The following is a 19,464-nucleotide window of genomic DNA, read 5'->3' as shown; positions in this document are numbered from 1 at the left end:
TTTTTTTTTTGGCCTGGTCCAAGGTTAATATTTAAAGGACATCTACCATCAATTTTACTGAAGATAGACGTGTCCTTCTAAAGAGTTCCTCCACAATTGCAGCAATATAGTTATATAAATTATATAAGTTATATAAATTATGCTAATTAGCCGAGTTTTTCATAACCAAATATACATATATTGTCTTTCACTTTAGGAGATATATCGTATTGGGGGTAATCTGTCTGCTTTAGACTGTTTTGCTGTCTTTTTAAGATGTTTTATAAAATCAATATAATAAAGTTTATTTCATTTAAAACTATGGCCTTGGCTTTAATTTTTTCCAGAATTGGTATAAAATAGGGATTATATTCTATTCAGTTAAATCAAGGCTTGGAGCCAAATAGGAGCCAATAAGGCCATTTAAATATATCACACCTTAGACTATTGATAGTTCAACACAGGTTTCCCCCATTATTGTTCAAAATTTGTCATGAATTAGTCTGGGGCTACACCATCATAGTGCCTTTTCACTTCCCCATACAAGTGTTGCCCAGAATCTGCTCTATGCACTGTGGACGGGAGGGACTTGTATGGGAACGGTGTGTTGGTCAGAGCATCCCAGACTAATTAGCATAATTTTATAACTCTATATTGCCACATATACAGTTATAATAAAAGAAGTCCTGAGGAACATCATCAAAAACGTATTAGTAGGACACATCTACCATCAGTAAAACTTATGGTAAATGCCCTTTAATTGTGGTTTATAGTAATGATAATATGGAATAGCAGAAAGTAGCAGGTTTAGCAAGGTTCTGCCTGATGCTTAGTCACTGTGACCGTTCTCACACAATACTCCTACTGATCATTTATCTCCTCCACCCTTTCCATATTTGCAGTACAGCAACAACAGCACAATTAAAAATGTAATAAAGATATACCAGTACAATCCACATATTCTATGTGGATTTCAGACCTCAACCCATTCTGAGGTGGAGACATCCAGAAAAGGAGGTTTGAAATTTTTAATATTTAATCCCATAAATAGGGCAACGAAGAACCATGACACCTTAACCCTTTAAGGTTAAGGCCTGTCTCCATTCTTCACATCCTGCACCTCAAAAACCCCTTACTTTATAATTCCATTTACAGAGCAATATGAGGTTGTGTTATCTGCAAGACACAACTGTTAAAATGTTAGCAAAATAATTCTGTAGTAGTTTGTGCCACATTTAAGACCCTAAAATAAAGGGGCATTACCTAGCAAAGGAAAGTCTGTCCACTACATATTATATAAATGTGCTAACATTTTGTTGCAGTTTTCTGATAGACACTAGATTTATCATCCGGCATTAGACACCCTGATAAGCACGGTGGCTGAACGAGTAGCACTTCTGCCTTGCAGTGCTGGGGCCCTGGGGACAGGGACCAATTTGACATGCTTTGGGCAACGCTGCGTAATCTGTGTGCGCTATGTAAATAAAAGAATTATTATTATTGACTGTCAAACCTAAGCCTGCACTGGTCCATTTTGCGACACTTCTACTTTTTAACCAGTTAAGGATCAGGTCATTTTTGTTTTTTGCATTTTCATTTATCACTCCCATCTTTATTTTTATAATTTTTTTTTTAACCAGAAAAACGTTTATTTGCACACAAAATCACAGATCAGAACAATTCCAGTAATACATATGCAATACACAGTATAAGGCTACATTCACACTAACTTGTGACGTGTGGCGCACAGGAGAGGAGGAGGGGGTGAGCGCTGCTTGCCCTGCCTCTCTCGATAGAGATAGATGGTGCACGGTGCCGTAATACAGGGAAAGATAGGACATGTCCTATCTTTTCCCCGGGTATGGGGCGGTACAGTGCCCCACGTGTGTAGCTCCATACTACTCCGTGCGCCCATCGCCAGCTTATGGGGGACATATACGGCCGCAAGCTTGAAGCCATATTTATACGTCCCAAGCAGTTGTGTGAATCTAGCCTAAATGTACATTCTGACATAATCCCCAACATAGAGACCCCCTTGTCCCCAACCCTCCCCTAGGTCTGAATCACTCTTCAAGTCGACATCATATTTTAATCTCCTATGTCGCGTAGCACTTATATCATTCTGTTTATTTTCTCCAGGTTGCTCCCAGCTATGCAGCGACAGCTGTGAGGCCAGTCCCGGGCATTCAATCCATTTGCTCCACTGTTTTTCTAATCTCTTAGCCACACCTCTTTAACACATTCATTTCAAGCTTAATTGTATCGTTCAACATGCGCTTCACCTCTCTAAAAGCCGGTTGGTCTGCATCTAACCATTGTCTAGCAACAGATTTCCTCACTTGGTAAAGAATTTTAGCCAATGCTAATTATTCTGGCCTGATTATATCCAATTCCCCCACATATCCCAACACGCACACATTTTTTGGCCAACTGGTTTTCTGACTGCAAACACCCTATATATCAGCCTGTTCACTTTTTCCCCACAGAGGCCCTAGTGCTGAGCACCTCCAGAACATATGCATATCACCAGCCTCCTCCTCCTGACATCTCAGACAACACGAATTACCCCGTAATCCTATCTTTTGCAGCACCACTGGAGTCTGGTACACCTTGTGATCTTCTCTGTGCCACGTTCAAAGACAGTAAAGACGGTGACTCCAACACTTCCCCCCACTCCTCATTAGCGAGATTCCCCACCTCTGCTTCCCATTTCCTCCCCTTGTCGGCAATATGATCCACTAGAACTTTGTCCAAGATAACTTTATATATACCAATGATATCAGGCGTTGCATGTTCCTTGCTTGCGCCACCCCTGATATCACCCCCATAGAGGAGAATTCTACAACCCTTTCTCCAAATTGTGTCTGAATAAAGTGCCTATTATGTAAAAATTGGAAAAACATAGCCCTTGTGGTCCCAAATTTTTCTGTTATTTGCTGGTACCCCTTTAGCACTGTCCAGTATACAGCTGGTGTAGGTATAAAATTCCCTGCATGTTCTCCAGCTTATATACCTCTTCCAAATATGGGTTCTACCTCCAGGTACAGCTTGTACATGCCCTTCTTCCCAAACATCCTGCTTCTAATGCAGCTACCGGAATCTGGGTTCCCACAAAATGTTTTACAACCCGTGGGTACCAGCAATCATCCCGACAGGTCCCATCCTCCAAAATGTTGGCATTGCGCAGCCAAAAAGTATACACTGGCATTAAGAAAACGCTCCCTCCCCCCACCCCTTATCTTTCACCATTTGTAGCTTTTCTAGACGAATTTGTGGGACTCCCGGCTTCCACACGAAATCTCTTAAATACTCTGAAACCCGCAGAGCCAATGTTTGGGATCGCGCCCGCATCTCTTGTAGTAGAGGCGCCAGACTCAACTCAATAAAATCTGCTATTGTTCGAGTGATCTGCAGTCCCGGATATGTAAACCTATCTACCCCCGGGATTTCTCCTCCCTGTACCTGTGAGTGAGCAATAGGAGTTCTGCAGCCCAATTAATACAGTCCTGAATAAACCCCAAACCTGGAGAAAATGTCCCCCAGCCTCGGCAGGGCCTGTCCTGCATCCAAAATGTTGTCAGAATATAAATCTATGCATGTCGAACCATACAAGCTAGGGGCTCTATCGCCAGTGCGAACAACAGTGGTGAAAGGGAACACCCCTGTCATGTGCCCCACTGTAGATTGAACTTTTTCGACCACTCCCTATTCACCCTAGTCCTGGCTGACTGTTAACATACAATAGCTGAACCTTTTTATTTTTATGTCTACAGAGCAATATGATGGCTTCTTTTATGCTTAACAAATTGACCTTCCTTGTGACAGCATTTAATATTCCTTGTATTGATAAGCTGGAAAAACATTTCAAAATGTGATGAATTTATAGAAAAAAACAAAACAAAAAAAAAAACACTATTGCATAATTTTCTTACAGAGTTTTTATATCTTTTACGGTGCGCTCCAAAATGACACACCTCATATTCTTTGGGTTGTTATGATCACATGAATAACAAATTCATTCTGATGCTAATAATTTTTTGTGGGACAAACTGATGTTTTCATTGCTACCTTTTTATGGGACCATCAGTAATATGACTGCACTCGCCTAAAGCTTCCATTTATGTAAAATGATCAGAAATTAATAGGTTATCTGCCACACCTGTTGCTATGATTAAAATGACAGTGAAGGCTCCGGGCAGTACACTTATTATTGCTTTGATTTTGGAGAATAGAGATGCAATGAAGGGGAGTGAATGCCGCTCACATCCTGCACCTCCTACCTATACAGGGAGGTGATGCAGGGATAGAAAAAAAAAAAAAAAAAAAATATGATTGTCATATTGCTTTAAAATGTTAATTTCATATAAATCCCATCATTAGGATATTGCAATTTTTTTTTAAATTCAAACATTTGAGCCACATTTTTCAGATTTTAATACCAGGGTGCATGTCATGTTTTTACAAAACATAAATTTGTTGCTTATTCCCTTAAGAGGGAACAGACCAGAACTGTTTTCTCAGTGGCACAGTAACTACAACAAATCATACAATATGAATATTGCTGTGGCGGCTCTGGGAAATATCCACAAGGAGGAGACATATTTGCTCAACTACTGTAGCCATATGCACTTTGCTCCTTCCCTACAAATCAGTGACATAAGGCACATTATAAATAAGTGTCCTACGTGAGATGCCTTTCCCCTCCCACAGTTCATATAGATCTCATTTCTTCTTTACTCCTTTCTTTCGGGAAGCATTAGGATTCATCCGCCTTCGCCCAGCTCCTACTGCTCCGTCTCGGATGTTCAAATTAGCAGCTCTGCTATATATGTCATTTTCTACGAATGGTGATGCTCCAGCAATGTAATCTGGGTTGAAGACATCTGTTTTGGACCTCGCCTTTTTCGAGACACGTTGCTGGGGGAAGTGTTGGTCCCAGACCAAATGTGGGTTTGCTGCATGCTTGCCTCCTTGTGGGGCTGGTAGTGAGTACTGCAGGAAGACAGATGATGGTCAGTAAAGACACTGACAGTCAGCCATGCACCACATTTTAGATAATGTATTTGGTGTCACATCAATTTGTGCAGCCATTCAAGCAGGAGCACCAACATCTCAAGCTAGCAGTACAAGTATAGAATGGTAAATATTACACTGCACTGCCACCTGGCGGGCATTTATGCAATATCCAAATAGAAAATTGGAACAAGCTATAAATCGTTAAACAAAATTGAAATGAATAAATTGAATATCTTGGCTGATATTTGATCATGCAAGTAACTGGAGAATATTAGTCATTCAGTTTGTGTTTTTAATGTAGAGCAATGGAACTGGCTACTTAAGCTACATGGGAAACGTCACAATAGGCTTAACTCTATCATATCTTTAAGCATATGTTTGTACAGATAACAATGATGGATATTATATAAGAGTTCTTACCCGCAGCCCACGTGTATTGAAAACTTTAGGGTTTTTGGAGAAATGCATGTGGAGACTCCCATCTTCATTCACAGATACTGCTATCTTCTTCAGGGTCTTATTCCCACAGCTGGGACAAAATAACTTGGTCATGTCTGCTGTAGTCCTAAAGTAAGTGAGAAGTAGTTGTGGTGACCAGTGCCAGCCATTATGTGCATTGTATCTGAGCAAAACTCCTGTTGCCATGGCTGAGAGGGTACCTACCGATTACTTACTGTTAAGTCATCTCATCACACATAGGGTGCATTCACACGGCGAAACCTTCTCCCTCCATAGAAAACAGCGACTCAGAGAAAAGAGAGCATGCTCTATCTTTTCCCTGTGTAAGGCGTGGATCGGTGCCAGACGTGTGGCACCGTACCACCGCCGTCCCGCCATTGCCATCTGTGCGGACGTATATGTGGCCGCATATACATCCCCACAGACGGCCGTCTGAATAAGGCTAAAGGGAATACAAGTGCAACAATGTTGTTGCAATGCATTTTCTGCCTGGTTAGCCTATGATCTCATGTAAGTATAGGGATAGTATGTCAAGCAGAGAGAAATGCACATTCTGCATTTTATTAACAGTCAGTCGAGCTAAGCTTGTATCCACTTACTTGAAGCAGCCATGACAGCGTAGAATGAAGTTCCTGGTCTGGCGGATCAGCATTCCATCCATGAATAGCACATGCAGCCCCATCTGTATGAGCACGTTCTGAGGGAAGAAAAAAAAAAAGGAATTAGTCCTCACCGGTAATTCGATTTCCATAAGTCCACCATGACGGCCCCCTGGAGGTTGCTTCCCCTTCCTCTGTAAAGGACAGGAAATTGAGAGTATTAAAAGGCCCTCCCCCAACCTCCCACCAGTGTATACCAAATCACTACACCGGAATAGGCTTCAACTCAATTTTATTTTGCATGTTATATTCACATACAGTATTTACAAGAAGAAACCAACAAAAACAACAAGGGAGGGAAATAATAGGGCCGTCATGGTGGACTTATGGAAATCGAATTACCGGTGAGGACCAATTCCTTTTTTCCATTTCGTCCCCCATGACGGCCCCCTGGAGACATACCAAATTATCCCCAGTTAGGGAGGGACCACAGCTTGTAGGACTTTACGGCCGAAGGCCAGATCTTTTGCCATGGCTATATTCAGTCGATAATGATTAACAAAGGTGGAATTTGAACTCCAAGTGGCTGCTCTGCAAATTTCATCAATGGAGGCTCCCCCTCTCTCCGCCCACGATGTGGAGACTGCTCGGGTAGAGTGAGCTCTTAACTTCAAAGGAACAGGAACACCTTTAAGACTGTAGCATTCCCTGATCGTATTTGTGATCCACCGGCCAATAGTTGACTTAGAGGCCTTTCTTCCCTTATTTTTCCCTACAAATTGAACAAAAAGGTTTGAGTCCTTCCTCCAGGGACTTGAGACCTATAAGTATCTAAGTACTGAGCGTCTTACGTCTAGGAGATACCATTTCTCCTCCGTAGCATTCTTAGGAGATCGTATTGCCATCTTTCTGTCGTCAGCCTGACTCCTGTGAAAGTTAGAAACAACTTTAGGGAGAAAATTTCTATCAAGTCTGAGAGTAATTCTATCCTCAGAAACTGACAGGTAAGGTTCACAAATCGACAAGGCCTGGAGCTCCCCTATCCTTCTAGCGGATGTGATGGCAACTAAAAACGCTGTTTTAAGCGTTAAAAAACGTAAATTATTTGACTCATTGGGTTCAAAGGGATCTGAGGTTAATGCGTTTAAGACCAAGGAAAGGTCCCACTGAGGGGAAGATTCCTTTACAGTAGGTCTTAAGCGGGTACAGGCCTGAAAGAATCTCTTTACCCACCTGTGTTCCGCAAGTGCTGTATCAAAATATGCGCTTAAAGCTGACACCTGGACTTTCAGGGTACTAGGCCGTAAACCTTTGTCGAAACCCTCCTGCAGGAAATCAAGAACCTGGCAAATATTGGGAGAATCTTGGTTAGGATGATCTTTACACCAGGCACAAAATTTTTTCCATATCTTAAGATAGATAGCATGGGTCACAGGCTTCCTACTATTCCTCAAAGTCTTTATTACCTTAAAGGAGAGTCCTTTTGTGTTCAGGAAGGCGCTTTCAGGATCCAGGCTGATAGATTCAGGAACCCTGGGTTCTGGTGTAAGACTGGTCCCTGATGCAAGAGGTCTGGAATCTTGGGAAGGATGAAAGGAAAGTCTAGAGCCAGCTTTTGTAGAAGCGGAAACCAGCTTTTCTTTGGCCAAAACGGAACAACTAGAATCAGCTTGGCCGGACTGGATACTAATTTCTGGAGAACTCTGTTGATCAGAGGAACTGGAGGGAATGCGTAGAGGAGATCCTGATCCCAAGGCTGGGAGAAGGCATCCAGACCCCAAGGAACTTCCTTTGGATTTAGGGAATAGAATTTCTTGACTTTTGAATTTGTCCTGGATGCAAAGAGATCGATGGCAGGGTTTCCCCATCTGAGGACAATCTCCTGGAAGATTTCGGTTTTTAGGCTCCATTCGTGAGGGAGAATATGTGTCCTGCTGAGGTAGTCCGCTACCTCGTTCTCTGAGCCTTTCAGATGGACTGCTGAAAGTGAAAGAGCATTCTCTTCTGCCCAGGAAAATATTTCCTGGGAAATGGTCTGAAGTTTTTTTGACCTTGTTCCGCCCTGTCTCTTTAAATATGCAACCGTAGTTGTATTGTCGGAGAAGATTTTTAGGTGCTTCCCTTTTAGATCCTTGGTACAAGCTTTCAGGGTTTTTAGGACGGCTTTCAGCTCCCTTTCGTTTGAGGATGCACGAGTCATTGAATGGGACCAGAGACCCTGAACGTACTTCCCTGGAAGAAGAGCTCCCCAACCTGAGGTGCTGGCATCTGTCTGGATCTGGATTATTGGCCAGAGAACCCAGTTCACACCTTTTTGAAGGTGATCGGGATCCTCCCACCATTTTAAGGAATTTTTTTACTGCTGGAGGAATTTCCAATCGTAAATTCAGGTGATGGTAGTCTTTGTCCCATTTTGACAGGATCCAGGACTGGAGAGGTCTTGTATGGAACTGGCACCAGGCTACACATTGAATGCAGGAGGTCATGGACCCCAGAAGACTCATCGCTGCTCGTATCGAGATTTATTTCCTTTTCTGGAAGTCCTTGATTTTCAGAAGTAATCTGTCTACTTTCTCCTGTGGAAGATAAGAAGTCTGGGTTAATGAATTTAAGGATACTCCCAAAAATTCTTTTATAGGACTGGGAGTCAGATCAGATTTTTCCAAATTTATAATCCAGCCCAATTCCCGAAGAACTTCTATTGTCACTTTCTTCTGTTTTTCTAGATGGCTTACCGAGTCTCCCACAAGTAAGAAATCGTCCAGGTATGGGACCACTAGGACTTCTTAGGTATTTGACCACTTCCGCCATAACTTTGGTAAAGACTCGGGGAGCTGAAGAAAGACCAAATGGTAAAGCTGTAAATTGAAAATGGGATTCTTCTCCTGAGGGAGAAAGCACTGCAAAACGCAAAAACTTTTGGGAATCCGCATGAATGGGAATATGATAGTATGCGTCTCTGAGATTCAGAGTACACAAAAATGCATTGTGGTTTATTAAGGGAGTAGTAGATTTTATAGACTCCATCTTGAACTTGATATACGTCACCCATTTGTTCAAAAATGTTAAATTTATAATTAACCTGTAAGACCCATTTGGCTTCTTTATTAGGAAAAGGGGGGAGTAATGACCCGTACCTTTTTCTTCTGGGGGGACTGGACGAACCACTTCCAGTTTCTGCAGGGTAGACACTTGTTCCCAAAGATGGTGTGTCAGACTTCCTGAGGATTGCCTGGACAGAAAAAACCGATGAGGAGGAGAAGACATAAATTCTATACGGTAACCATCTTGGATAATGGAAGTCACCCACCTGTTGTTCGTTATGTTCTTCCACTGGGGGAGAAAGTCCTTCAACCTTCCCCCCACCCTGGCGTCATTGCTTCTTTTCTGGTTTGTTTGAGGAACTGAACAGGAAGGGCTTGTTTTTTCCTCCCCTGGAACTATTCCAGAAGCCTTGTCTCCAGGAAGATCTCCCCTTATTCTTTGGTTGGTCTTTGTTTGCTCTAAAGCCACGAAAAAACTGCTTTTTTGGTGTAGGTCTAGGTTCAGGAAAACCTTTCTTCTTATCCGCAGCTTTGTCAAGAATTTCATCTAGCTCAGATCCAAACAAGAATTCACCTGAAAAAGGAAGGCTGCAAAGTTTTGCTTTAGAACGAATGTCCCCCGACCATTGTTTCAACCAGAGGGCCCTTCTGGTGGCATTTGAGAGGGCGGCATCCCTTGAGGCAAAACGAATAGATTCAGCTGAGGCATCAGCTAAAAAGGCAGTAGCAGATTTAAGTAAAGGTAACGAATCTAAAATCTCTTCTCTAGGGGTGCCTTCCCTGAGATGGTCTTCTAAACCCCCTAACCAAAATAGGAGGGTACGGGATACTGAGGTTGCCGCAATATTTGTTTTGATTTTAGTCATAGAAGACTCCCAAAGTTTTTTAAGTAGACAATCCGATTTCCTATCCATAGCATCTTTAAGTTGCGTGGAATCCTCAAACGGTAAATCCGTCTTTTTTACAACTTTGGTAATAGGAATGTCTACTTTGGGTACATTCTCCCACAATTTTGTCTCTTCTGGGTCAAACAGTAAACGATTTTTAAAGTCTTTAGGGACAATTAACCGTCTCTCTGGTTCTCTCCACTCATCTACCACAAGACCCCTTAAATTTTCGATAACTGGAAACACCCTCGTTTTCTTCTGTCTCAGTCCCCCGAATAGTTCATCTACCATGGATTTTTCTTCTACTTTATCCTCAATTCTTAGGGTATCCCTTAAGGCCTTTATTAAGCTATCCAAATCTTCATTGGCAAACAAAAATTTGGGGTCATTAACCACCTGAGTTTGTGAAAAGACATCCTGGTCTTCTGACTCTATCTCGTATGAGCATGAAGGCTGTTCATCATCCTCTACGTATTCAGGACTAATTCGGGGTTTTTTCAAGGGTGGCCCTTTAGAGGCCTTAATTTCTTCCCTCATAATGGTTCTTAACTCATCCAAAAATGAGGGTTTCTCTTCCTTAAGTATTTTTTCTAAACATTCTTTACACAGGCTCTTCTTATATGAGGCATCTAATTTTGCATTACAAATTTGGCAACGCTTAGAAGGAGCCTTTTTAGGCCTATCCTTATCTGGCTCCTTCTCTTTGGGTTTGTCTCTTTCCCTTTCTTTTGGGAGATCTTTCTCCTGTTAATTTAAGAAGATAGGGAGAACTGTATCAGTAAAGACCCCTATAAGAGACCCCAAAATAATGGCAATAGACAGGGAAATAATTCCCATATATTCCAAAGCGTTTACTCACGGAACCCAGGGTTAGGGATCGCGCCTCAGCCACATCCGCCATGTTGTCCAGCTCCATGGAGACCTCAGCAGAAGTGAAACTACACTGCACGCCTCTAAATATTCACCTTCCGGCGTCTGACGTCATCAGTGGCCGCCTGTCTCCCACGCTGCCTCACTTCCTGCGCCGAGGTCTCCGCGACGTCACTTCCGGTCACCGGAAGTGGGGCATCGCGCGAATAGGTGGATCGTGTGCCGGCCGCTGCGGACCCCAGGAGGAGTCGTATGGCCGCCGGCACGCCACAAATGGCAGCCCAGCACTGGAGACCCCAAGTGGAGCCCGGAGCTCGGACGAGGGGGTGCTGGGGAGGACAAGCACCCCGAGAGGTACGAGATCCATACCTCCCCCCCCGGAGGAGAGAGAGAGGATTTACTCTCAACCCTATCCCCTGTAGGGACAGGAAAACACTGGTGGGAGGTTGGGGGAGGGCCTTTTAATACTCTCAATTTCCTGTCCCTACAGAGGAAGGGGAAGCAACCTCCAGGGGGCCGTCATGGGGGACGAAATGGAAAACGGGGATTCAATCCGTGTGGGTGCCGGCTATGTTGGTCTGACCCAAGACCCAATTGTATGCAGGTAATAGAAAAAATAGCGGCACTCCGACTTCCTAATCCAGGATATATTTATTCACATGTGGAAAACAAAGCTACGTTTCGGCTAGCTCAATGTAGCCATTTTCAAGCAATGGCTACATTGAGCTAGCCAAAACGTAGCTTTGTTTTCCACATGCGAATAAATATATCCTGGATTAGGAAGTCGGAGTGCCGCTATTTTTTCTATTACCTGCATATCTCATCAACAAAGTATTGTGTGAATATCATTCATACCACAGCGCTAAACTCTACTGTTGCAATTCATCTGTTGAAAGTGCAGATTGCACACTACAACATTTTTTCAAAAAGTAAAAAAAGTGTTACGACACTGCTTACAGGAACGTTACACTACAAGTGTGAATATATTATCCAGAGTGCAAATTATTTGAAAACATTATCAGTGCAATAAGTGGAGAATGTTGTTTATTTTATGCTATGTGACTTAAAGGACACCTGTCATCAGATCTGTGTCACTAGTCCTGTCACCACTACCTGTTGGAGCAGCTCACAAGGATCCCATCCCAGGCTTTATCTAGTTGTTTCATACATTAATCATTGTAAAATCATCTATTTTTTATCATGTAAATGAGGCTGGTCACATGGTCAGAGGCAGTGATGTCACCCCTCCCCTCTCCTCCCCCTGCTCATGTCTGTGTGTAATGTATAGTAAAGCATAGTTAGTGCATCTGCTGACATGCTGCATCCTCCTAATATACAGGTGAGAGACACAGACATCAGCTACACATGAATCTGACATGTTCTGCTGTAACATGGCTGCCTGGAGCTGTTGTATCTCTCCTATACACACACACAGGCTGCAGGGGGCGTGGCCACCAGCAAGCACATCATTATACAGCCTCACATCATTAAACAGGCTGTCAGTCATGCACTGGGGGTGTGGCTGTGCCTCCCACTCATGAATAGAGTGGACAGCTTGAATATGCTAATGCTTCATTGGACATTTCACAGGTCATTTGCATACAGCTTTAGGACCTCATTGCTTAGGTTTACAGGCATGTAGAGGGACAATGAAGGGATAGATGCAATGCTCTCTAATGGCAGTTTATGAAAATATATTTAGTTTAGGGGGGTTATTTTGCATGACGGGTTCTCTTTAAAAACGCTATGAATTTTTGAGGGTTGGAATGTGAACAGTTACCTACAACGGAATAAGATCTCATAAGCAATATCTTATACCGCATATTCCTTTTTATTGTGGATTGGGTCATTAATTTATCATCTGTATGTAGCTACATATACTGGTCTTGTTTATGTTTTTTATGATTTGTATTAAAGATAAAGTATTTTAGACATATTTTTCCTCATATTGTATATGGCTCCAATAGGATGTGCTGAATGCTGGTGCTTTGGATACTTTTTGAAATTTTTTGAGACCTCAAAATTTAAACGTCTCAGAATTTACTTTTTTTTTTTTTTTATTAAAAAAAAAGCTAAAAGTTCACCCCCTTTCCATACAACTGATATAAAAATAAACAAAATCATAAACATGTTGTTAGGCATTGCTGCATCCCGAAATGTTAAAAATTTTGAATAGAAAGTAAGCAAAAGGATGTACATTCCGCAGAAGGGGTTAATAAATATGTCATCTTGCCCTGCAAAGAAATTGTACCTTACACACAAAATATGAAAAAGTAATTTTTTTTTTTTTTTTTTGGAAAAAGCTTTAATTTTTTTTATACATCATTTGTTATTTGGAGCATACAGGAGGAGGCGCAAGAACAAAGCTCACAAGAAATGGCGAGTTCTTACGTGCCAAGAAAATATGTTCCGATGACTCAGGTTTTTCGGAACAAGCCACTAATATTGAGAATAGACTACGAAAGAGGGGATACCCAAGAAAAATTTTGTCAGATGCTCGACATAAGGCTAATTTAGCTGATAGAAGTGATCTTTTGACGGGCAAACACAAATCAAAAAAGCATTCCAAAAGTAATAAGCAAAGTATACCCACTTTCAGTGCCCCGTACAGTCTCCAATACAACGCCATCAAAAAGATAATACAGAGGTACATTCCAATATTGAATACAAAATTTTGAAAAAGAGACAGATGTGTGGCCAAAAGGGGACAGACACTAGCTACATACTATCTCCCAGTATGGTCAATACTAGATCATCAAATAAAACTTGGCTATCTGTTAAAGGGATCTTTAAATACGGAGGATCCCGCTGCAATGTATGTATTTTTGCCTTGAACAAAAGATTGGATTTCCAAATTAATGAACATAAAACTCATAAAATTAATGTGTTCATCAATTGCAATTCACACCATATCGTTTATTCAATACGTTGCATTGAATGCATGAGCATTTACATGGGATGCACTGTACAAAAACTTTAAAACCAGAATCGGTCAGCATATCACCAACAAGGGTAGGGGGGGGGGGGAATTGAGAAGGATACTTTTAAAATGGGAGGCATTTTTAGATCCAGATATCCTGATGGGATGAATTCTAAGAATGATTTAACTTATATTTACTGATTTTGAAATAGCGATGTGGATCTTTTGCTTGCCCATTTTATAATATGCCGTTCAGATAGGATCTTTTACAGTTGTCAAATAGAATAACTTTATGCATAATGCTCATGTATTATTGATTAATTTGGTTGACATTTGTGCTTATTAATACTAAATGCACTACCACAGAGTGCATACATAGGGATTAGTAAGGCTTGGCCCTAGTTATTTTACTGCCAGCCTGCGGTAAGAGTTTGCACTAATATTTTATCACTTCAACATGAATCCTTTCCTCCCTGACCTACACTTTTCCCATCCAAAAACACCTCTTTAACTTTCCTTTCCACCATTTTCTACAACAATAGAATTAGCGACAAGCGACTATATGAGGGAAAGAGGGGAAGGGGGGGGGGGGGGCCCTTGGTTAATTCCTTGACGCTATTGATTCCACCGAGATGTCAGTTTTTCTGGAGGCCGTAGATCTGCCATCTTCTTTGGTTGGGGCACCAGCCCCATTGATGTAACATTTTCCCCATTTCTTCTTTCGAATGGCAAATTATAGTTTTATTATATTTTTCAAAAATTATCTTGAAAGGGAAGCCCCATTGTTTATATCTCTTTGTCTCCGCCTAAACCGGATACTATGTATCCGATTAGCCAGGTGCATGAAGGTAATTTAATGTGTGTCATGTTTGTTTTTAATCATACCATGAGTAAGGCTGTAGTTTGTTGTACCTACAAGTACACTACTGTACATTTTTAAAAGCATGAAGAATAAAGTTAACTGACTTTATTGGATGTGCCACGGATCATTTCTCTTTGGACTATTTACAATACTAGGTTTTCTAAAAAAAAAAAAAAAAAAGGGGGGGGTATTCACATGTCTGGTATAATACATGAGAGATGTGGGTCCCAAGTCTGGGGGGTCTGCGGAAGCCCTTCCTGCATACAGGTGTATGGGAGTGAAAATAGCCAAGCAGAATAGACTCTCCGCTTGTCCTGGCCACAGGGTAGAGATCATCAGAGTTCTATTTTTAAAATAGGTGCAGGACCCACATCTATTGTTTTGGATAGCTCAGAAATTCCAGCCTTGAGAATGCTCCTTTAAGTTCAGAGAAAAAATATAAAGTGAAAAGATAAAGTGAACTAAAGTGAGATCGGAGGAAGAATTTTATATAGGAAGTTATTATTCATAGGGTACAGCTTGTAATAGATTTAGTCTTTGAAGCAGCTCTTGGGTGGAGTCAGTCTTCATTTTACATTACACACACTCACATTTTAAGTGATTATACAAAGATCACAAATATCTGTCATCCGGGTATTCACTCCTGTACACACATTTCCCTTCCTGCAAATTTATTTCATCTCTATTTTTTCCACAAGAACAAAAGAGAATACTGGGAGTTGTCCACGTAACTCAAAACTCATGAGTTCTATGCAAATAATGCACAACCGCCAACAAAATATCAGCTGCCATTTGCAGTACCATTGTGCTTACCTGTAAAGCCACAGGGACATGATAACATGTTAAACAGGCCTGGATTTTACTGACTTTATTAGCTTTACTAGAAGACTAACTGTACATTAGTAATGGCTGTTTTTCTAGTCTGCGCTCAGGTTTGGGGGCAACTTGACTTCTACTAAACTGGTCCTGGTTTTAGATAAAATGTTATCTAATTTACTTGCCATTAAATACTTTATTGTCCCTATATACGACCCCCTATGTATTATTCTGCTTACCTTACTGCATTATTCACAAACGTCTCTAATGACTGTTTTGTGTATACATTCACAAAGGATGGGTGTAAATTATACTGTAACTAGTCAGCAGCTTCAATAAACAAGACTGGACCTTCAGGGCTCAATGAACACCAGCTTTCCCCGAGGAGAACTTTGTAATTGCTCCTATAGGAACAGAGATATAAATACAATTCCTAGGAGACATGCAGGAGTGTTGTCCTTTTTTTCAGACCCAAACATCTTCATGTGAAGTTTTTCCTATTGACCTATACTACTGCTAAAAATGTTACCACCAGGTTTTCCCTCTTCCACTAGAGCAGTGGTTCTCAACCTGTGGGTCGCGACCCCGGCGGGGGTCGAATGATCAAAACACGGGGGTCGCCTAAAGCCATCGGAGCCACGATTTTATTGCATTTTTTGGCATGAATACAATATTCTTGTACATGGTTTGGGGTCACCGCAACATGTTGAACTGTATTGCGGGGTCACAGCATTAGAAAGGTTGGGAACCACTGCACTAGAGGCTTATAATGTGCCTAATTACAGTAGAAAAGGCAGTTCAGACTTCTGCAGCTAGGGCAGTCGGTCACATGGTGCCGTGTAGAAATGCATTTGTCTGTGTGCTACACATTGGATTAACCGGTCACACACAGTCAAAAAAAATTCATGATCAGGGAGCCGGATTGGGAAAGATGTATTAATATTCCTGGATTGGAGCTGGAATTAGTATACTGCTGTACTATTACGTCATGCCCAGCCTTAAAAGCGGGTCCGGTGCCATAAGGGTGATGTCACACGTGGAGTTTTGAACGCGTTTTTGGCCCGTTTTTAAGCAGTCCGTTAAAAAACGCATGCGTTTTTGACAGGTTTGGCCAATTATCTAAATCCAAACTGGTCAAAAAATGCGCTTTTTTGACGGACTGCTTAAAAACGAGCCAAAAATGGGTTCAAAACGCCACGTGTGACATCACCCTAAGCTCTTGGTGTCTGCCGCTGTGTTAGAGGCAACTACAGAAGGTTACAGGTGTATACTGATACTGTACTGATGGAGGGCAATACGGTGCTTAATGTCATGTTTAGTTAGAAAATAAAATTCAACCCCCTCCTTCAGTAGGCAGCTGCCCACACTGAATATGTAATGCTCCCATAATAAGTAGAGCCCCTACACAGGGGCATACCTTGAATTACTGTAAGTGGGCCCACCAAACTGTGCGTTGTTTTGTGCACATATACAGTCCACCACAATGTGGTGTTACATCAAAAGTAAAACTGATATAAATATTAATAAGCAGTAAAAATCATAAACACATCAGGCATCGCCACGTCAGAAAATGCCTGATCAAAATATAACAACTGTTTTTCAGTGTGTTTAACCCCGTAACGGAAAACAGCGCCAAAACAGAGTCGAAAATGGCACTTTTTTGCCATTTTGAAAAATAGGAAAAAAAAACCATTTAAAAGTGATCAAAAGGTCGCACAGTCCTAAAAATTTTAGCAATGAAAACGCCATCAAAAGTCGCAAAAAATGACACCACCCACAGCTCTGTACACGAAAGTATGAAAAAGTTATAGGTGCCAGAATTTGGCAAAAAAAAAAAAAAAAAAAAAAAAAAACACATTTTGTACAGGATGTTTTAATTTTTGTAAATTTATGAAAACATGATAAAACCAGTACAAATTTGTTATCCCTGTAATCGTACCGACCCACAGAATAAAGTAGACCTGTAATTTGTGGCGCACAGTGAAAGCTGTAAAATCCAAGCCCATAAGAAAATGGCCAAATGTCCTTTTTCACCATTTTCACTGCATTTGGAATTTTTTCCCCCCCGCTTCCCAGTACACGGCATGGGATATTAAATACAGTCACTATAAAGTGCAATTTGTTACGCAGAAAATAAGCCGTCACATAGCTCGTTATGTGGAAAAATAAAACAGATTTTTGAAGGTGGGGACTGAAATATGGAAGTGAAAAAACTAAAAAGGGCCAGGTCGTTAAGGGGTTAACATACGCATTATGTCATTAACAATGTTGTATTGCATTTCAAAATGCATGTACACACGTGTATGCTCACTGTACCGTGCCCGGACGCCATAGGGGTCTATGGGGACTGATATCCGGCCACAAATTTTGTGGCTGGATATCGGCCCCCCATGTTTGTGTGAAAGGGACCTTTGAGGTCTGGACAATACTAAATACAATGATAGTGCAGTAAAGTGTAGGAGGAACTGCAGCACTCAATAAACAAAGGCTTTGTATTGCTATTTCATACAATAACCAGAATAAATACATACTGATGCACGGGGTTTGGGGTATGCTTAAAGATATGACAATGTGCTCCAAAATGTTCCGTTTAAATGAGCCATGCTTATAAAAAGTAACATAGGTAAAACTTGGGAATTAAAATGCGGCCCTGGAACCTGCCAATCACTAAAATCTAAATAAGATTAAAAAATGACAGCAACGAGATATAAAAACAAATTAGAAAAAAAAGTTTCTGTTAAATGGCAACACAACCCCTTAAGGGTGCAGTCACACGTACCGCTCTTATCCCTTTAGATTGTGAAAGCCATTAACAATGCATATTACATGAAGGTTTTACAGGTGGACAATCCACTAAGCAAATACATATATACCAGTATATATCTATATACCATTTATTTTAGACTTTTTTTAAAATTTCTAGTAATGCTGAAGGCATTCAAAAAGCCCAAAATAGGCCGATAAAGAGCAAAGCTTAATCATGTGAGCAGACGACAGGGTATATGAAACAAAAGAGCTAAACACGATAGAACTCTGTGAAGATTGAAGCCAATAATTGCTCTCCAGCTCTTCTTAACGGAGCTGTTTGTATTTTGTAGGAGCCTTTGCCTAGTACAGGACTTACCCAACATAGCTGTAACACCCAGTGCTCTGCTGTAGACCTCTGTGTCTGTTCTCAGAAGGACGTGTATATAGTTACTGCCTGATGAGAGGCGGATCTGTCAGAAGCCTTGCCCTGGGGAGGTGGAAGCTGTGCCTGCTTTGGAGACTACAGGCCAAAGCTACACTCCTTACCCACATCTTATATGTGTTGCAGACGAATCTCGATGGGTTAAATTTAACGTGTAGCTTACTCTAGGGCTACGTCAGCCTTGTAGTTGCCTTAAGGTGCTGAATGTCATTTTACTACTGTATAAATTGTCATACTCTAGCTGCTTAGTAGTTATATTCATACATCATTACCATTACAATAAGCCATTTGCTGGCAACCACAAACTTGAGAATATTGTCATTAGTCATAGTGTCTGCCCAGCAGCCACTGTGCCCCCCACCCAACCCCACCAGAAGTCACAGTAACCCGCAGCAACCCCTGCCTCCCACCAGCAGCCTCTTAGGCCGTGTTTCCAGAGAAACGCATGCAATCGGCTTAACAATCGCATGCGTTTCCCTGGAAACGCATTTGCGTTCGGGCCGTGGACCTCCCCCTGTGCGCTAGCGTTGCGTTATGACGGACGCTTAGCGGTACGTGTGACCGCGGCCTTAGTCTCCCCAGCAGTCACAGTCACATGCACCAGCCCCTGCCTCTCCCCAAAGAAGACTGCGGCTGACTGCTGCTCTAGAGATGACACCCCTCTGCTATTCTAAACACTAATAGTTTGACCAAAAAGTGATAAATGATAAAGAATAAATGTAAAAAATTACCATCTTTATTAGTAGCATACAAATAATCAAGACACACAATGGGTGAACTACAATGGGTTAAAAGCCATGTGTGGTACAATAAATAATTATA

At 41.5% G+C, this 19,464-nt stretch overlaps 2 protein-coding genes across 6 annotated transcripts in view; both read right to left on the bottom strand.

Annotated features, from left to right (window-relative positions):
- LOC140070636 (NAD(P)H dehydrogenase [quinone] 1-like) overlaps positions 1 to 18,729 on the bottom strand; it is a 75,588-nt gene extending 56,859 nt beyond the window's left edge. Inside the window, exon 1 of the mRNA XM_072117359.1 lies at positions 18,577 to 18,729. Coding sequence (XP_071973460.1) covers positions 18,577 to 18,583 — 7 coding nt within the window. The 5' untranslated portion in view covers positions 18,584 to 18,729. The remainder of the gene's footprint in view (positions 1 to 18,576) is intronic.
- Positions 6,170 to 11,421, bottom strand: LOC140070635 (uncharacterized). Of its 5 annotated transcripts, none has more exons than XM_072117356.1 (3): positions 9,191 to 11,421; positions 8,789 to 8,887; positions 6,170 to 8,629 (listed from the first exon to the last, which is right to left on the bottom strand). In XM_072117356.1, the coding sequence occupies exons 1-3, from the start codon at positions 9,642 to 9,644 to the stop codon at positions 8,397 to 8,399; spliced, it is 786 nt and encodes a 261-aa protein (XP_071973457.1). In that variant the 5' UTR covers positions 9,645 to 11,421; the 3' UTR covers positions 6,170 to 8,396. The 5 variants fall into 5 exon arrangements, with proteins under 5 accessions (XP_071973457.1, XP_071973456.1, XP_071973455.1 ...); XM_072117355.1 differs by having other exon boundaries at positions 8,789 to 9,285; positions 9,364 to 11,421; XM_072117354.1 differs by having other exon boundaries at positions 8,789 to 11,421.
- Positions 18,730 to 19,464: the final 735 nt, after the last annotated feature.

This window comes from Engystomops pustulosus, chromosome 7, assembly GCF_040894005.1.
Source record: "Engystomops pustulosus chromosome 7, aEngPut4.maternal, whole genome shotgun sequence".
NCBI lineage: Eukaryota > Metazoa > Chordata > Amphibia > Anura > Leptodactylidae > Engystomops > Engystomops pustulosus.
The sequence above is the reverse complement of the archived record's forward strand: the minus strand, read 5'-3'. Positions and strand labels throughout refer to the sequence as shown.